This window comes from Styela clava, chromosome 2 (assembly GCF_964204865.1).
Source record: "Styela clava chromosome 2, kaStyClav1.hap1.2, whole genome shotgun sequence".
Taxonomy (NCBI): Eukaryota; Metazoa; Chordata; class Ascidiacea; order Stolidobranchia; family Styelidae; genus Styela; species Styela clava.
Window position 1 is genome coordinate 353,621 of NC_135251.1, and position 20,027 is coordinate 373,647.

Here is a 20,027-nt window from a genome sequence, read left to right on the forward strand (position 1 = left end):
AAATATCTCAATACTTTTAAGTGTCTGCTTGTCAGGAGCATTGTTCAAAGCAAAGATTTTAGAGGTTTCCTCAATGTATTAAGAATCAGAATTCTATCAGTTAATTGATAATTTCCACTCTAGTAAATGAATGAAAAGGTTCTTATCTCTCACTTGGAATCGGAATTCTGGAAACCAATTCGATTTGATTTACTTCATTTCATATAAATATATTTTATTTAATTACTGTTGAGCATATGTCGATAGGTTACACCGTATATTGATGTCATAAAATTTATTGTAAAACTTACTGTAAATGATGTGAATAATATATTAAAATTTACGGTAATTCTTAGGCAAATATCCATAGTTTAATTGTTGAATGTGCCTAATCACCAAACTTTGATGTCCAATTAGGCTTGATGCAGTGTAAACTACGTTGATAATTGCTATTAGTATGTATATCCAAGTGATGAACTAGCCTAGATTAGAAAACCTAACTCTTACTCCTATTCCAAGAAAACGATATTGCATTGCATTTTTAAAAATGCCCACGATATTAGTTGAAGTGTAATAGAGATTGATCAAATTGTATGCCCAATCAATCTCGAAGCAGGCAAAGATGGTAAATGAATTAGATGGATTATTCAATGAATTAGATTTTTCAATCTTCCCAGTCATGCATGATTAATTATCACACTTACATACAAAGGATTTTCCTGACAGAATTAATTGCAGTTAAATGGTCTGGGCTGGCACAACATGTGACAGAATATATATATTGGATTGTCATTTACCTTTCCACAGATAATAATTGGACCCTTTGCTGGATGATATGAATTTTATTTTAACTTTACTGTTGAAAGCTTTCTTATGTGTTAAATGAAAATCTGTAAGGGTGTTTGATTCTGTCAACTTTTCTGTCATTGTATTTCTTATGCAATATTTAAACATAATCATCACACTTGAGTTTTTCCCACTTTTTTTATGTTTTCATTCCTGCTAGTCTGTCTGATTTGTAGTTTTGTAATGGAAATGGGAAAGCAAGTTTCCCTTGTATTGGCTGGATATTTTGTTCAGTTTATTGCACTTCTGAATTGTTGCGAAATTCCTCTGTAATATTACTGCGCCCTTTGTTTACTCTCAGTCAATGATTGATTAGTTTTTCTGATAAGATGCCAGTTTGTACCAGTGATTGAAGTGCTAAGTAAACAGATGATGACAGACAGGTGGTTAATATGCTGTATTTCTTGAAATAGCAATATATTTTCCCGTCCTATAAAGCTGTAAACGAAGAGGGTGGGTATATAATAATTGAAATCTTCTTTGGCCGATTCTGGTCAATAGGTTAATCATACGTTAATTGTGCAATCCATCAGCAGCCCATGTTTGGTCAATCTAGTTCAAGGAAAGTGAATTTATTGCAACATGAAATAACAGTTGAATTGACTGCTTTATCACAAATGTATTATTGCTCATATCTGAATAGTTTGGCATTTCACAATTCTTCTTTCTGATAATCAAAACTTTTGATCATTTAGGTAAAATTACTTTGCTTCATTATTGTGACTGGTACACAATTTAACTTTCCAAAATTTGAGGTTGAGGTATTTGAACCAAGATGGCGGACACTGGAACGTAGTATATGTACCAGGTACGGGGTTAGGTCATAATTTTAGGAACAAATACTATGATGTCACTTAACTAGTCGCCGAACTCATAATAAAACAAAAATCGGAAATTGTAATGAAATTATGGCCTAACCTGGCACACATACGACGTTCCGGCATCTGCCATCTTGGTACCAATACTACGTGAGTCATTTCGCTAGAACTTGTAATATAACCAAAATAAGAAAAATTGAATATCTTTAACTTGGTACACATACTACGTTCCTGAAAAACTTTATTCTTTATATTCCGTTTGCTGTATTCTTTGATAATTTTTCATATAATGCATTGAAATCCAAGAAAAAGTATATTCATTGACATCAATGTAGCCTGGGTCCTGTTCCAAATGTTTTTTGAAAAGTGATTTTGAGGCATTTCCTGTGAGGCATAAACTCATATGTCTTTTTCAACACTATTTTGCTCTATTTGTAAGTGGTTCACTGATAACTCAACATTTTTTGGTTTACTATCAATTCTTACTCCAAACGAACTGACTGAGATATATGAAATTCTGCACTTATATTGCTGTCATTTTGTGAGGAGCTTGAGATATATAAGTAGCTGCTCGCTTGTGTCTGGCCCTGTTCAAAGCGAAAATCACGAGTAAGTTTCGTGTAAACTAAAACAAATTGCACCCTTTCCCAATTTTGGGGCTGCTATGCCCTTGTTCAGTGCCAGGTGACATAGCCACAGGCAGTGTTCCCTCTGCGCACTGCGTACAGACGTATTTCGATGTAATGTAACAACGTGCTTGGTTGGCAGGTTGAGAAAGTTTGTTGTTGGCCCACTTATTACCCGGTTAGAACGCCAAAATTTCTTCTGTGGTTTTTGCACAAATATTAGTCATTTCCAAAAAAGTGCGCACATACCAAAATTTCTGCGCACACATACTACAAAAAATTAGAGGGAACATTGGCCACAGGGATTCGAGGTTGAACTGCCCTGCATTTTCAAAATCTTGAGAATATTGAAAATGTATAACTCACTCAACTATATCCTAATTAGGCCTAGTCATTCGATAAATAGAGGTTTTGTCACTTTTGACAAACCGGGTACTCCTGTAGTATGTGTACCAGATTAGGGTTAGGCCATAATTTTGTTTCAATTTTCCTTATTTTAGTTCTATTACGAGTTTGGGGACTGTCTGTGTTAGCCAAGTGAATATACCCTCTGACCATAGGTTTCAGTTCCTTTACACAACATGTAGTATGCGAACAAAATTATCTCCCTCCATATTGGTACACATACTTCTGGAGCGCTCAGATCTAAAACTACTTTTATGCTATTAGAGTTTGAATGTCCATGTGTTTCAAGTAAAGCTATGTAAAACATAGTATATAAACAAGTTATATTTCTTGTTGTAGAGTGAGATTTTATTACCACAAACAAAGTCAACATATTTGAAGCAACAGAAAACAAAATAATTCAACAAGAATTGGTTGATCATTATTATTATCATTATTTGTGTGGATCAGTATGCAAGACCATTTTATCGCCTTTCCGCTGATTATTGAGTCAAAATAAACTTATCTTATCTATCTATAACTGACTAATTTAATACAGGGATGTAGAAATTCAAATATCGCAAACTTCAAATACTGTTTTTTCGTGTTCATAAGAATCCCGAATATGGCGCATATATCCTAGAGTTGTCGTCCATGTGTGGTTCGACAATATGTTACAACCGACATGAAAGAATTTTGATAAGCGCCGACTTGAAGAACTCATAAGACATCGAGAACGTTTTTGATTTAAAATATTTTCTTATCGTATATTTTAACTTAGTCGAGATGGTTTAGGCGTCCTCGGAAAATTGGGTCCTAATTAATTGTTTACATCCTCAGTTTCGATAGTGACCGAACATAACAGGAAATTTTTCCATTTCTTGTAATTTAGAGTGTTTAAATTAGCTCTTAAATAATTTTAATTTTTCATGTTATGTGTTATAAATTTATTTTTGATTATGAATCAATACCTCCAACTTAAAATTAAAAATATTGTTATCAACGCTGTCTGGATAACGATAAAATCCCCAACAGAAACTAAATAATATTTAAGAGCTATTTTATACACTCTAGACTGCAAGAAATTGAAAAATTTTTCGTTATGTTCGTTATCTATCGAAAATGAGGATGCAAACAATTGATTACGACACAATTTGCTTTTAAATTTATTGCCGAATTTAAATGTAAAAAAATTTCAACCAAGAACGTCCTTGACGTCTTATAAGCACTTCAACTCGGAGTTTATTGAAATCTATTCATGATGACTGTTAGTTATTGCCGTGTCACACATTGCTGCTTTCGATTCGGCTGATTGCAATAAAAAATGAAATAATTGTGAAATGTTTTTAAATCTAAACAGTGGCGGTAGGATATGTGCACCATATTCGGTATTCTTATAAACACGAAAAAACGATATTCGAAGGTTGCAATATTCGTATATTAAATTTATATTGTACATCCCTGCGTTAAATTAACCTAAAATAAACCAATAATATCACACACACATTTTAAGTTTTCGGTTTTCGGCCTTTCATATGTAGAAAATCTTACATTAGTCGAAGCAATATTTTCCCGAAAATAATTATTATATCCAGATTTGCAGTGTTTCTACTGCATTATTATAACATAAAGACGGGCGACAGTAAAATGCGTCAAGATGATGAAGCATGAGAGTATTTGTCACAGGAGAGATATTGTAGTGCTATTGTCGCTTTCAATTGGCATCTACAGCGCGCGTTTTCTATTTTTTTTGAGGTGACATATCTCATTTTCAAATACAAACATAAACATGGGGATAGCGTCACTATTAGATAACTAACAGCAATGAGGTATGATTGAACCCTTAACCCCCCCCCCCCCCCCCAATTTTGCAGTGTAAAGTAATTTCTGTCAGTGTGGAAAATTTTTTGTCAAAAGAACAGTATTCCTTTTCACATTGTTAGATATCATTGGCTGCTTGTATAGAGCAGGAGTTCGCAAGTACTTTTCAGCGCGACCCTAAAAAAATAGTTTTATTTTCTCACAAGCCAAGCATTTGGTTAGCATATAATGATGTGGGAAATATTCTGTAATTAAATATCAATGTCAAAACTACTATTGACAGTAGCAATATTCTTGCACATGAATTGTATGAAACTTAGGATATGATCGACATATTTATTCTGGGGAGAGGAAAGCCGATGAGACGACATAATCAGGCTTATTCATATGGCGAACCACAGCCTCTCGTCCGGTTACCAGTCTAAGTCGGGTATGGGATTAGTTAGCCAGATATTTGTTTTCGAAGGCATGACCTTGATGGTGGAGATAGCCCTAACCGACTATCGGTTGAGTGAACCACCCTGCGGCGGCTAGGAGTCCAGTAATCCTCTCGCACATAACTATACTCGCATGGGATTTAAACCTGCGAAGTGCGAACCCACGCAGGATAGTCAGAGATTCGGTGGCGAGCGTATTCACAACGCTCAGCACGATGCACCACACCGCCGAGCCATACTTAGCATATGAAATAGTATATAATTGCATTCAATCTGCCTAATGAGAATTACAGGCTCTGTGTTGATCTTCTTCCACTTCTAAATTTGATCTGTATTTGTTTTTAATATGTGATAACGCAGAAAACGTCACATGAATAGGTAGTTCCAAATGGTCAAAGAACATTCATTGAAGCTGCTGAAAACTCTGGATACTTATATTTATGACAATTTTCAAATTGTTTTGTGACCCAGAGTGGAAGGTCTCGCGGCCCAAATATGATTGCAGGCCACTACTTACCCCTATTATAGAGAGCGTTGTTCGAAACAGAAGGCGTGGAATGGGTGTCGTATAATAAACATCATTTAATGGTAATAATTAATTATGTATATGTTACAAAGATAATATGAGTTGCAACTTTTTTTAAAAGTGTACATTATATAACAGATTTACTGGAATCTATGTTAGGTTTCATCACACTTGGATGACAAATGTTTTCCAGTTAGATTTGAAGCAAGTTTAGTTAATGTACATATCCTAGAACTTTGAAGATATTGTCAAAGAGTGTTAGTGAATATCACATCAGATGGTGAAGCAAACATGATGTCTTATCAAACAGTAATAGCAAAAATCAATGGCAACACTGAGAGGTGCACTGACTTCTATGACTTTGCTAAACCTCTTAAAGTTTTTGAGAGTGAACTAAATGTGGCCGTAACTCCTCTATTAGAAGAAATAGATTTTTATAAAGGTGGAAGAATTCCTGAATACGATTATGTGCCAGAGTCACCTAATCAACAAAAGTATCTGGAACGAGAAAGAGAAAGAGGGATCAGAAAGGAGACTCAACTTGATGAATTGTTTAACAACTTCAAGCAAGGTCATGTCTGTTTCGTGGGTCCCTCTGGTTCAGGAAAGACCACTCTCATGAAAGCAACCTCAAGAGATGTCATACAGGAAATATATTTCCAGGGAAATATCAAGATGGTTGCATATATAGAATGTAAACAATTTATGAACAACAGGAAAGTAACCGCAGGTGAACTAATTTTCAACAATCTCACAAAAGAAGAAAGAGGTCAAGCAATAGACATTGCAAAAACTCACCCAGAGGAAGTTGTGTTTATGCTCGATTCCTTGGATACTCTCCAATATACAGTTGATGGAGTTTATGAAGTCATCAGTCCAGATGAGCCTGCATATCCTGAAGTTATAATATGGAATTTTCTCTCTGGAAAATTATTTCCTGGCTCTCGGATTATATCGTCCAGTCGTGAACATTCCATCAGAAATTATTGGGGAGAAGTTCGACCAGACAAGGTCATTGCACTTGCTGGATTAACAATGGAGTCCATCAACGAAATCATTTCTGGATATGAAGGAGATGAAGAGGCCGAGAAAATAATGGAATTTCTTAAAATCAAAGCTCCATTACTTTTGTTTCTTTGCACCACACCTGTGATGCTTGTTTACACATTGATAGCGTTGAAAGTCAAATCTGCCTTCAAACCAAACACTATGACTGGTATTATGATTGTGGTCATGCAAAGTATCTTACGATCACCCCACACTCACCAAGAGAATATTATGGAAGTTTTGGGCAAATTAAAAGAACTATCATACATTGGGACAGTAGAACGTCGAGTTCTATTTACAGAAGATGATTTTCGTCAAGTTCATCTAAAACCGGAAGAAGCAACCGATCTAGCAATTCTGGCTCCTGGAGGAATATATCGTAAACTCTTTCAAGGAATCCACCTTCTTTATTTTCAACATCAAAGTATTCAAGAAGTGCTCACATCTCTCTATATTCTTGGACTGGATTTAAAATCTTTTAAAAAGCTCATGGATAAACGTCTTCATACCGGTCACTTTGTTTTCGTCAGAAGAATGATCTGTGGATTTTTATTGAATCCGACAGTTTATGAAGCAGCCCGAATTTTACTTGAAGGTATTGTGTTATTTATTGTTGATTCAAATTCAAGCTAGAGCCATTTTTTTCCTTGATTCGAATCTAAAATTCGTTAAACGTTTTTCGCATTATCAATTAATCAGTGCCTAACAGTTAACCCTTTCCGTGCGGTGGGCACGTATACGCACCCACGACAAAAGTCGCTAGATTGCGGCGGGTACGTCGATGTACTCCACTGTTTTATTTAGCAATCGGTCGCAAACTGTTGGTCTAGTTTTTCCGGGTTTTAGTTTATTGATAAGAAGTCTTCTTCGAGATTAACATAAGCGACGGTAAATCTGGCTCTCGTTTACCATGGGAATTTTATTTGCGGCGGAACGAGGGAGTGTTTTTGAAATTTATGCAAATTTCGGTGTTTTTTGGGTGGTAATAGAAGACATATTATCCCTTCCATCTACCAAAGTATTTTGAGTTAGATAACGAAATTGCTACAGCAATATTATGCTATTGTTTTCCAACCAAGAAGCGGTAACAGTAAATGACTTAGCGAATATTTCTATTTTTTATCACAGTTTGAAGTTTCAACACCCAAGAAAAAAAAAGCCTTTTTTCTATCCGGTTTGTGACTCAGGTCACCCCTTTTAAAAAATTTTTTTTTTTTAATTGCTAATTGCAAGCTCTTTAAATAGGCTTTCCAACGAGCCGTCAGTGGGCAGCAGAGGATCATTACTTTTTCGTTAGTCGATCGATTAGTTGTGGGGGTACAAATGCATAAAGTCGGCGTAGCAAATACAATTATTTAATAAAAAATAAAAATCGCATGGAAAGGGTTAAGTGTTCGACTTAATAACTGTATTGGCATTGTAGGATACTCATCTCGGGTTCACATCGCATACTTTTCTCTTTACCTAGGATGTATTAAATTGGTACCCAATGCTGACCTAGAATAATTCGTGTAATTTTAAGAAACAGTAACTCTATGCCTAGCTTATCAGTGCACACTGTTACAGGGCATTGTCTGGAGCCAAATCCATGAATAAGTTCATATAAAAATTAATTTATCAATGCTGTAATTCTTGGTGATAGGGGCAAAGGTTGAGATGCTACTAGGGCAAGGATGGGCAAGATTTTTCGACCAGGGGCCAAAAATTGTGCCCACTTAGACTTGTGGGCCATGTAAGTGTGATGTAAAAGTTACATTTTATGAAAAATATTTACAGTGTAACAAAAGCAGAAGTGGAAAACAATAAGCCTCGTGCCAAGACTAATTTTAATCGCAATCTCAACAAATTTCTTGAGCTAATTTTAACTAAAACATCAAAATTTGGTATTAGTTAGGTTGTGGCACCATCATGCGGGCCAGATTGAATTACTCAACAGGGCGGATTTGGCCCACGGTTCATACTTTGCCCATGTCTGTACTAGGGTGTTTTATTGCTTAGCAAAAAGTAGCCGAGCATCATTAATACGCATCAATCATTATTATTACACATTTTACACTGGATTTGAACTAAAGTTTTAAGCTTGGGGAAATCTAAAGTGCAATAACAAACACTAGTCTAAACAATGTAACAGACACATTAGTACAATGAGGTGCCCAATACATTGATTGGCTATGGCAGACTAGATTTAATTTTCCAATAACTAATTTAAAAGAGATAAGCGCTAATGTTATTTGCAAGTCAATCTTTACTGAATGGTAACTTATCATTCAGACACAAGTACCATCATTATACATATTATATTCTTATATTTTCACAGAAATTCAGGATCTTGAAGAAAAACGAGATATTCTCAAGAAAAGTCTGCAATTACAACTTAAAAAAAGATTAAACAAATCAGATCTTTTGGAACTTTTCACTGCATTGAACGAAGTCAAGAATGGAATGAGTGACATTGTCAAATCATCTCTTGATAAAATTAACATGTATGATCATCCTCTCTCCATAAGTGATGTTCATGTCATTGGATCAGTAGCTTACTACTGTACGTCACTAATAATGAATTTCCGTAGTTGTGATCTCAAGTCAGCCTCACTTCAAACTCTGGCATCTGAATTGAAAGGATCAAATGTGAGGGTAGGATTTCTGATATTCAATTTTTTAAAATTTGTTTTCATGTCTTTACTATAAATAAAGCTTTAGGCAAGCAGCTCATATTTGGAGTTACTGGTACTACTATATAGTAGAATTCCACCATATATTAATTATATGATAAATTGTATATCAGAATCTTTTTGATTTGAAAGTATTTACTGAATTGTCACACGGAGTGTTGTGATGGACCTGGTTTTTTTAAACCTGAAATCTGCGGTCTGTGGCGCAAATGTAATTATTATAGTTGAATTTCTTATTTGACGAATACTTTCTGACTATACAGTATGTGCCAAACACCATAGAGCAGAATTTTTAGCGCTCCTGTAGTATGTGCACTAGAACGTAGCATGTGTACCAGGTTAGGGTTAGGCCATAAATTTATTCCAATTTTACTTATTTCAGTTCTATTACGAGTGCGGGGACTAGCCTAGTGACTGCCGTAGTATTTGTACCTGAAATTATGGCCTAACACTAACCTGCTACCCGTTCTGCGTTCCAGTGCCCGCCATCTTGGTTCAAATACTACATGAGTAGTTCATTTTGTTTTGTCAGTATTAGATTTGCTCAATACATATTCATGGTTTATACAATTTAGTCAACAAAAGGCAATGAACTATTGCACATGTGGGCTCCTTGACCAACTGGAATTTTTCATTCAAATTCCGCTCTATCGAAAAGGTGAAACCACTGTCCATACTTGATTTTTTGCTTTATTTAACAAGATTTATAGCAGTCCAATTACGCCAATTAGGGCAAATGCTATGGGAAAGTGGAGAGGTATTGGCCACCTGATTTGCCAAGCTATTTTGTTTTGGTCTTTTGCATAAAATATCCAGTCTTTTACTCGCTGAATGTTTGATAATTCAGCTAACTGTTCCACGCATTGTTTTTGTGAAGTGAATTTTTCCACAAAAATTTCGTTTGCGCAAAAAAAAAATTGCTGTAGAGCAGGGGTCACAAACCCGTTGCCTGCAGGCACCAAGTCGCACGAGAATACCACATGAGTCACCCGAAGACTGTTCCGAAATAAGCTTAAATTTTTGTCCTGCTATTGTATAGATCAGTGGTCGGCAACCTTTTTCAAGTGACGGACCGGTGAACCTTGACCAAACTCTTGGCGGACCACCTTCATACAAACGAACTAAGCCTATGCAATAAATTATACGCACCAGGAAATTTATGTTGACAATATACCAAAAACGACGGTGATGCTATTTAATGCGATATCTGTATTTGTTTGATGGCCATTGTTTTGATATTCGAGATATGGTCGACATTGACACACGTAACGTGTTTCTTACATCGAGCCTACTTCGATATTTTGTTTTTGTAGTTATCAATATTGACAGTGGCCTAGCCAGGGGGATGGTTTTGCGGGTCGACCCCCCCCCCCCTTTTGAAATGTAAAAAAAATAAAATCTATTTTCTGTATCATAGATAGCAATTTTCCGTAGCTTGGAATGCTTTTTAGACCCACAAGACTAATAAAAACAAGCGTCTTCCAACGTTCGATCGGACCCGCTAGCTGTTTCAATCTGACTTGGCAAAAAAAAAAATTCAGAACCCCCCTTTGAAAATTTCTGGCTACGCCCCTAAATATTGAAAACCAGGCCTCACAGTACAGTAATAGGATTTCGGGAAAGTTAACAATGACTGTATCATTTTATTGGGGAGATCTTATTCGGACTGATGAGAGACATTCTTATACGGGCGTAGAGAAAACAATTGACCCAGTATTATTGCGACATACTGATATGGCAATTGTTTATGAAGTCACCCATGCTGCTTAATAGTGTTGTGCGGTGGTCGGCAAACTTCATGTTCCAAATATACAAATTTCCGGTAGCGCGCGGGCCGCAATATTTCCGCCTTCGATTAATTAAACTTCAAATTATGGAGCATTCGCTTTGCTGCCCTTCTACTGCTGTGTTGAAAGCCTGTCCCAAAATTACCTCGAACGACATACAACTGACGCTACTTGTTACATAACAAGCGCCGTGCAGCAGCATTTTTCACCACATAAATCCGTGTAGAGACAATAATATCATAATAATATAATTGGGATCAATTTTTGTTTTATGTATTTTTCCGGTCGTTCGAGGGCCGCAACAAATTAGCTCGCGGGCCGCCTTTGGCCCGCAGTTTGCGGACTCCAGGTGTTGTGCTTGTTCGGTTTACTGTTGGGTGCTGTTTTTCAGTCGTAGGGTTTGTGGTTAGATTGTATAGGTTTTATTACGGCCTTGTCCGCTTTTGTGTCACTCTGCAGACGGGCAGTAACCTTTCCGTGGACCGGCGATGGGCCGCGGCTTGGTGGTTGCCGACCCCTGGTATAGATCACACTTCTATGGGAACTGGGAATCGCACTATATTAATTATTGTTACAATTAGGGATGGGCAATGTAGAATAATTTACTATTCTAGAATATTCTAGAATAGTTAAATCGAATCCAGAATACCGAATCCTATTCTATTTTCATACTTATTCAAATAGTGGGAATTTCTACATTGCTGGATTTAGATGGTAAAAAATTGCAAATGTATTACTTACTATAAATGTATTATCTATTTGGAAATGTCCTGAACATTGGATTTCATTTGATACTAAACAGGCAAAATGGACATGAAACGGCGTTAAATCATTATTAATGTAAGTCTGCCGAGTATACTAAAACATACCCGCTGAGAATTAATTAGATGCTGAACCAGCATGTGGCCACTGCAAGCAACCTATGCGCCGTTGTAAAATATTAAATTTAACCACTATTAATTAAAATCAACCTTTTATTCTGTGAGAGCAAGACACGTAAAACCAAGTTCCCGTAAAGTTAAACGCGATTTCGTACTTAGTTATTAGGTTATAACATCTGAAGACGAACTCCTTTTCTATGATTATCGTTACATATCATTATCTACCCAGACTTGGCCCTACTCAAATTCAATACGTCACTATCTTCGCCAGATGCAGCAACTTTTTTCAAAATTCATCGGCGACTAAAATACTACAGACTTTCGATCAAACGTGCGTCTATCTTGAACGATAGAAATGTTATTATTAATCATTATCTACCCAGACTTAGCCCTACTCAAATTCAATACGCCACTATCTTCGCCAAATGCGGCAACTTTTTTCAATATTAACGGCGACTAAAATACTACAGACACTCGATCAATCGTGTGTCTATCTTGAACGATAGAAATGTTATCATTAATCATTATCTACCCAGACTTAGCCCTACTCAAATTCAATACGTCACTATCTTCGCCTGATGCGGCAACTTTTTTCAAAATTTATCGGCGACTAAAATACTACAGACACTCGATCAAACGTGCGTCTATCTTGAACGATAGAAATTTAAATGTGACAGTTGTTCGCGTTTTGCGATATAACTTTGTAATTCGGAAAATGGTATAATAAAATTATTCGTAAATAATATTTGATCTAAATTAATGGCGAGTAATGTTATAACATTTAACGCCTGGCTTTTGGTTTACGTGCATCATTTTTTTGGGAAAACTCGTAGTAAACGTCTGTAAACAATTAAAGATTAATGCATTCAGATTATCGGAATATCACCAGTAAGTCGGCACAAATAACGCTAGCTAGATAGCAAAGGAGGAAAACGCAAAAATGGTGCAATAACGCGTCCTCGCCGTGAGGGTATATTACCGACTTCTTGTCCTGAATATGCCGATTGAAATTACAGTGTTTGATGTTTACCGATTTACGGGTTCTTTGTGAGCAGACACAAGTTTAATTAAACGAGAGAGATTTCCACGCGAGCAAAACGCTCGTCTATAATTGATAAATTAGAAACCCGAAATACAAAAATTGACGCTTGGCGCCGGAGAGGCGGAAACCGAATCCTGTTATCGGATCCCGTTGGATTCGAATACTTTGGGATTCGAATCCTCCGGATTCGGTATTCTATATTGCCCATCCCTAGTTACAATCAACCTGATTTGATCTCAGTAATGTGACGGGTCATTTAATAATCTTCCAATTATGACATCACACATATATCACCTTCCACGAACCTGCGTTTTTTCAAGTACAGTGTCAAGTATTCTGTGACGTCTACAGCTGCCGCAAAACCATGGAGGTATTCCCAAACCATAGCCCACTATGGCCAAGCCAAACCCACGGTGACCGACTTTTTAGCTGCCACATAAGAATGGCAGAAAATTGTGCTGCCATAACCCCGTCAAAAACCATGGCAAGAGCTGCCATCTGTTCGTTCGTTGCAGGAGCTGCCATGAAGTGGTAAGAACTGCCACTTCGTTTTTGCTTGTCCATCGGTTTGTGGAGTAGCAATAATACAATTATTGATTCCAAGGAAAAATGGCAGTAAAACGATAGGGAATCAACCATTTTCACAATGAATGAGAGGTGGATTTATTTTTAACCCTGTGAAAAAAGTTTACGTGTGTCTGAATTGTTTATTTGCTGGACGATTTTAGCGACGGCAAAGCGGAGTGAAATCACACAATCTACCACGCTTAACTATCCACATGTCAGCGCAGTATGTGCAGAAAAAGCTTGCGATTTAAATCATACGGCAATCCCATTTTTCGAAACTATTGTTTGGTTCAACCTATCTTTGGTAATCAACATTTTTTGACATGTACTTCACCCGGAACAAACACGGAACACGGCTTTCTGATGATCTGCAAGTCTCGCTCAGAGTTACAGTGTCAAGTTACGCGCCGCAGAACAACACTCTGTAAAATTTGATAGCACAACTGTTAAGTCCGTTTTATCTTAGGCTCGTGCATAGTGTTTGCAAATAATCCAAGAGCGTTTTGGTTTCCTAGGATAATATACTAGTGATCACTTTAAAATCAATTTGAGAACACTCAGTTTTTAAATGCAAGTGTCATTGATAGAAACTTGTGGTGATAATTGCGTTGAGGTGATATTGCACAGAATAAAATAGTTTTGACCGCAATACCGTGATTTGCTGAAAGTAAAACGAGGCCGTTGTTTGCTCCAAGTAGAAGGCAGAAATTTTGAATCGTGGAAAATTAAAAAATGAGGGTTATTACCCATATAATCTCCCCCACTGCCTTTTCCCTTGAGTGATATATAATTTTACTTAATCTTAAATTAACATGATTTCTACAATCATAGAAGTTGTTTGAAAATATATATCAGAAAATTATCATCAATTGCAAAATAGCCAGTATGCATATATATCCTGCAAATTTACAGCAGATATGCCCTTCTGACAACCACTTACCTACAAATTTGTATGTGTAGTGCAATGAAACGAACATGATCTGGTTCTAAGCATATAAAACTATGGCGAGCATTGGTGTTCAACTAAAGAACAGAAATTTCTTTTACTTATTCTGTCTCGACTTGTTGGCCGGTAATATGGAGAAACTCTCAGAGGTGTGGCACATGGCTTGGCAGTGTGGCAAATTCTGCTAAGAGTTGGGAGAGAGCTTGCCACCGCACCTCTGATTACCATGCATGGGTTCGCAGTTTCGAATCGCATGCAGGATTGATTACGCATGAGAAGATGACTGGACTCCTCGCCACCATAAGGTGGTTCATGTACCCCCTGGTCGGCTACGGCTTTATCCACCATCAAGTCCATGCATCTTAAAACTGGCTAACTAAATGGTAACCGAACGAGAGGCCGTGGTTCGGCATATGATGATTAAGCAATCTTATTGGCTTTCCTCTCCCCCGGGATAAATATGTAAATCCTATTTCTAAACCCTAATTTGAGTGCTAAAGATTGGCTTCGTCTCACAATGTAGAAGTCTCAGATATTTTTGAGCCTGTTTTCTTGGTGATGTAACTGCTATCTGCCAAATACCTGGGCTGGGCTGGGCTGCTCTGCCTATTTCATACGAACGGCAGCAGGCCTTTCTATTTGATATATTCCTACTAGCGCCAAAATTATATTACAAATTTACAAAAGAATGGTGAGAAATGAAGACATCAACATCGCACATGACGAGAGAAAATATATTTTCCAAGTTCAATATTTTCGGTTAACAAAATAGGAGCCAGATACAAATCTATGGTCACTCACTCAAACAGGGGCCATGATACTTTACTCTATTGAAGCAGCATTCCATTAGCTACTTGTAATAATAATTTGAAATAGGCCGTGTTAATATCATAGTAATATTTTAATGTTAGTTTTCAGCTTTGTGAGTATTAAGGATTTCAGAAAAGCACAAGCTTCTGTTCTATTTGACAACATGGGTCAGAATCCTCAGTGTTTGAGTGGCTCACCCAATACATATCGATTCTGATATGTCTACTTTTGTAGCTTGATTTATTTTTTCAAATTCAATGGTAAGGTCTAGAACAGGGTGGTCCAAGGTTGTCGGCTCCAGGGGCCAGAAAATTGATTAGCCACGTTGATTAGTATTTGTCATTTATCAAGCTAAAACATGCAAAAACCACCAAAAAACTTACTAAAACCAGCAAAAGGCTTCCTATATCTACGATTAGTGTGAGATTTCAAACTCTTCATAACGGAAAAAGTGAAAAGGCTTTCTAACGAAAGGCTTTCTATATCTACGTTTAGTGTGAGATTTCAAACTCTTCATAACGGTAAAAGTGTTTTCGCAAATGTAAGTGCTTTTGAACAGCTATAGGATTTTCAAAGCAAAATCTTAACTTTGGAAAATGCTCATTGCTCACAAGATTATAAAATGCTGTTTTAAATTATATTCTTTTGTCACCGACAAAACTTGCCGACATATCAAGCAAGCATTGTGGTACCCCCAAACATCCAGTTAAAAATATGTTTGAATTCGTCAGTTTGCAAAATAACTTACAAATAAATAACTGCAGATTGATTGATTACCAAATGTGAGGTACAGGAGGGTAATTACTAAATGTTCTGACATATAGCCAGCATTTTTTGTAATACTGTTCAGGCGGGCTGCAAAAAAACACCCGGCATGAATTATATTGTAAGGCCATGACATTAATATTAGTTATCAGACATAGCCAAACAAGCTAATTCGATTTTTAGTTTTCTATAATACCAAAATTTTTAGCATATATTCGTGATCAAAAAGATAGAAATCCAGATAACAATTTAGACTGCCAAGCACATCATTCAACTTTGCTAGTCGCCTAAGAACACTGTTCAATTCAGTGACATTGGTGATATAACAATATGCCAGAAGATTTTTCTGGTTAATTCATGACAAAAAAACAACAAATGCGATTTTTGATTACCATCTGGCTCGCGGGCCTAGATTTGGACCACCATGGTCCAGAATATTACTAGAATATCGTGAATCAAAACCTAGAAATTCCAAAAAAAACACTTCCAGTTTGTAAATGTTCATAATGGATCTCCGCTCTAGGAGACCTTCTTATTATCAGTCGTTCTGTCTGTGTACCTGTCTGGACCAATCGGGATGAAATTTCTCACGTGGGTTATCATGTCACCCTAGTATTGTGCGTTTCATAGAAAGTCCGGATGGAGGTTTCGTTTCCATGACAACGACGAATAACTCGTCAATCGTTGAGAAATTTCCATTTTTTTCTCAACTTATCGCCGTTCAATTGTTAACTAATTTGAAATTTCAAGAACGCTACCTTCTGCACAGTAAAATACGCTTTCCAATAAGTCATCTTTGGTCTCGATACTGTATAAACTGGAAAAGCCTTAGGGATTTTAATGAACATGATTCTTTCCAATTTTTAGTCACCGCATATCAGTCACGTAAGTATGTCTACAAAAGCGCAGCGCTCGAAATGAATTGGACTTTTTAACCAAACCGCTCACTTAGTTAATCGCGCCACCGTTAAAGAACTTTAAGTTTCTTTGAATGTCAATGAGTAGCTAAGTGCGGGCCCCAACTATCAGCGGAGATCCTGGGTGCCTAGCTGCCTGTTTTTATTTCTCACTCAGTAAAGAAACAATTATTGAAACTTTTATATGTGTAAAAATAGTTAGATGGTTACCAGACGGAGCCACCCAAATTTCCGAATAGAAAACCGCTGTACACAATGAATATGCTTGATCAGGAACTAAAAAGTTTTTAGAATTATTTTCAATGAAACTTCACAGAATTAGCGTTTTTGTCCAATTGACATGGCTTGCAGCAACGACCCGATTGCTATTTCACCCAATGGTGATTTTTGTATTAAAGTGAAAAAAACAAAACTTGAATTTTGAATATTTTGTGTTTCAAGCTATAGTATGAGCTTATAATTTTTATTTGTTTACTATAAGTGCACTTCTCTGCAAAAACTGCGAGAAATTTTAGCAAATGCTAAACTTTTTAGGAATTTTTTATTTCATAGTGAGCAAAGGCAGGTCAAAACATTTTTTGACTTTTGAAATTTGAAATTCATACTTGCGAGTGTGACTCTTTTGATATAACAATATTTTTGTTCTGTTCTATGAGTTTTAAGGATTTCATAATTGCTCAATCATTCATCTCGTGCAGTTGTTAACATGGGATTCAACTATTCCGAATTTACAGATTTTAATTCTGATATGTCTAGTTTTGTAGTTCAGATTTTGTTTTTAAATTCAACGGTATTTTCTATGAAATATTAATGATATGTTTGTATCGAAAACTACTTTCAGTTTGAGAAGTTCATAATTTTTTATTTGTCACTCAGTAGAGAACCATTTATAGATTTTATGGTTTATAAATTATTCTTGTCTCTTTATAGATCATGAAGTTGCATCTGAGTGAAAACAGAAACATGGGAGTTGAAGGTTTATCATCAGTTGGACAAATACTTTCCAATCAATTCTGTGTTGAATACTTGGGCCTTCACAGATGCAACCTGTCATCAGATCAACTACAAGCTTTCAAATCATCCTTGGGAAACACAGAGGTATAACACAATAATAATGACATAATTAACGTTTTAACAAGGGTTGGAGGAAATTTTGATTTTTCAATATGTTATAGTTTGACACTTTCATAACCCAAAATTGGATTACATGGTGGAATTTATGAAAAACCTCTACAATTTTAAATTTATCTTTTTAATAATAGTTCCCAGGCCTAAATGTTTATTCGAAGATTTGTTTGAAAAACATAATAACCAATTCTTCTGACCAATTCGGTTCTGTTGAGTCTTGTTCTGTGATTGTGTGAAATACGCGAAATTGCCCTATAACAGTGGTTCCCGGATGGGGTCGCGAGCAGATTTTTCGGGGCGCCTAACTTCTTGTGAATGTACATTAATTCGCTTATATTTATCAATAATTTGAAATTAGTAAAGTGGCGTTTTTAAAGGTCAGGTAGAGAATGCGATTTAGTGATTGGAACGTCAATGATATATCCACGTTTTCAGCTTTTTTATGCGTGTTGTTCAATTCGAAGTATTGTTGTCTTTGGCCCTGATCTGGCAACAGTCTTTACACGTGCGCTTGCAGGCTAAATCATTTATGTTTTCGGTTTTATTCAGTTTCATAATAGCTTGAGTTTTAGGGAGAGATAGTTATTTAAGTTACCTTTAAGTTATGTCCACTACGCTTAATCATTGTATCGCGCTGATGCGTTGTTCCTCTGTCTATTACATATCAGCCTGCAGGTAACGTAACGTTGAAACGTACCGGTGTCGCAAATGAATGAATGTAAATGCATAACGATGGATAGATAGTCGGGGGATTGCTGGTAGATTTGCATCACCTGTTCAACTGACTGCAGGGAGAAAGAATTTCTTGATTTTGCCAAACCAAAAACATACGTATATAAGAATAATTAAGGATGTAAGATTTGCTGATTTTCCAAAGCAGTTACTTCCCGGTACATTCCAAATTAATATAAAACATAACTGAACCATTATCACAAATTCTTCACTAAAATGACATCCGGAAATTTAAGAAAATTGGCTGTACTTAAAACAAATCACAGAAATAGGTTTAGTGTAGAAGATGACATGCGGCTGTGCCTCAGTAACATTACACAATAGTCTCAAAAACTGACAAACGATGTACAGGCGCAGTCTTCTCATTAATATAATTGGAGCCACTGCTAGCAGCTGTCAGACACCCAGAAATTACCTGTCATTCCATTGGCTCGTTTGTTTCCCGCGGTTACGTACAATGTGTCTGAACAGTCAGTTTGAGTCGCTAGCTAACTTCAGTGAGAAGACGATACGCGGAACAGTTAAACAAAAGAAAATTAAACTGAAAAATAAATGACCTAGAAAAGGAAAAAAACAAAAAAAAAGCAGAAAAGTAAAAAAAAAGTATATTCTAAGTTTGAAATTCATGTGCATGAGCTCATTTCTGTATTACGGTCGCTCTCAACTGTCGACTTTTGTCGCTTCGTCTCACCTCATTCGAAAGCTATACTCCCGCTCTCCACGGTCTTTTCTTAGCCCAGCCTAGTCGACTAACGCCAAAGATAAGCGAACAAACAGTTTATTGTTTTTATTCGTTATTTCTCTGTTCTTTCCATGAATACACCCTTTCTATTTATTATGACGTAATCTAGTTCTAACATGTATTTGTTACGGTTTTTAACCATAATATGATTTATACAAATAGTATAGTAGTTTTGTGGGATCTTAGAACAGATTAGGGAATTTACAGGTAAAATGTGTCACTACCTACGAAGGGATTTAGGAAAGAATTAACTTTGTAGGTATGGTTTCTAATGCTTTTCTTGTTGCGGGGTCACGAGTATCTGTAAGTGTTGATTTTGGAATTTTTTATCTCATAGTGAGCAAAGGCAGGTCAAAACATTTTTTGACTTTTGAAATTCATACCTGCAAGTGCGACTGTTTTGATATCATAACAATATTTTTGTTCTGTTCTATGAGTTCTAAGGATTTCATAATTGCTCAATCATTCATTCTCGTGCCGTTGTTAACATGGGATTCAACTATTCCAAATTTACAGATTTTAATTCTGATATGTCTAGTTTTGTAGTTCAGATT

The 20,027-nt window shown here is 36.3% G+C and overlaps 1 protein-coding gene across 1 annotated transcript in view; it reads left to right on the plus strand.

Annotated features, from left to right (window-relative positions):
* Positions 1-5,731: 5,731 nt before the first annotated feature.
* LOC120336061 (NACHT, LRR and PYD domains-containing protein 3-like) overlaps positions 5,732-20,027 on the plus strand; it is a 39,582-nt gene continuing 25,286 nt past the window's right edge. The window contains exons 1-3 of the mRNA XM_078110272.1: positions 5,732-7,079; positions 8,883-9,118; positions 17,802-17,969. Coding sequence (XP_077966398.1) covers positions 5,732-7,079; positions 8,883-9,118; positions 17,802-17,969 — 1,752 coding nt within the window. The remainder of the gene's footprint in view (positions 7,080-8,882; positions 9,119-17,801; positions 17,970-20,027) is intronic.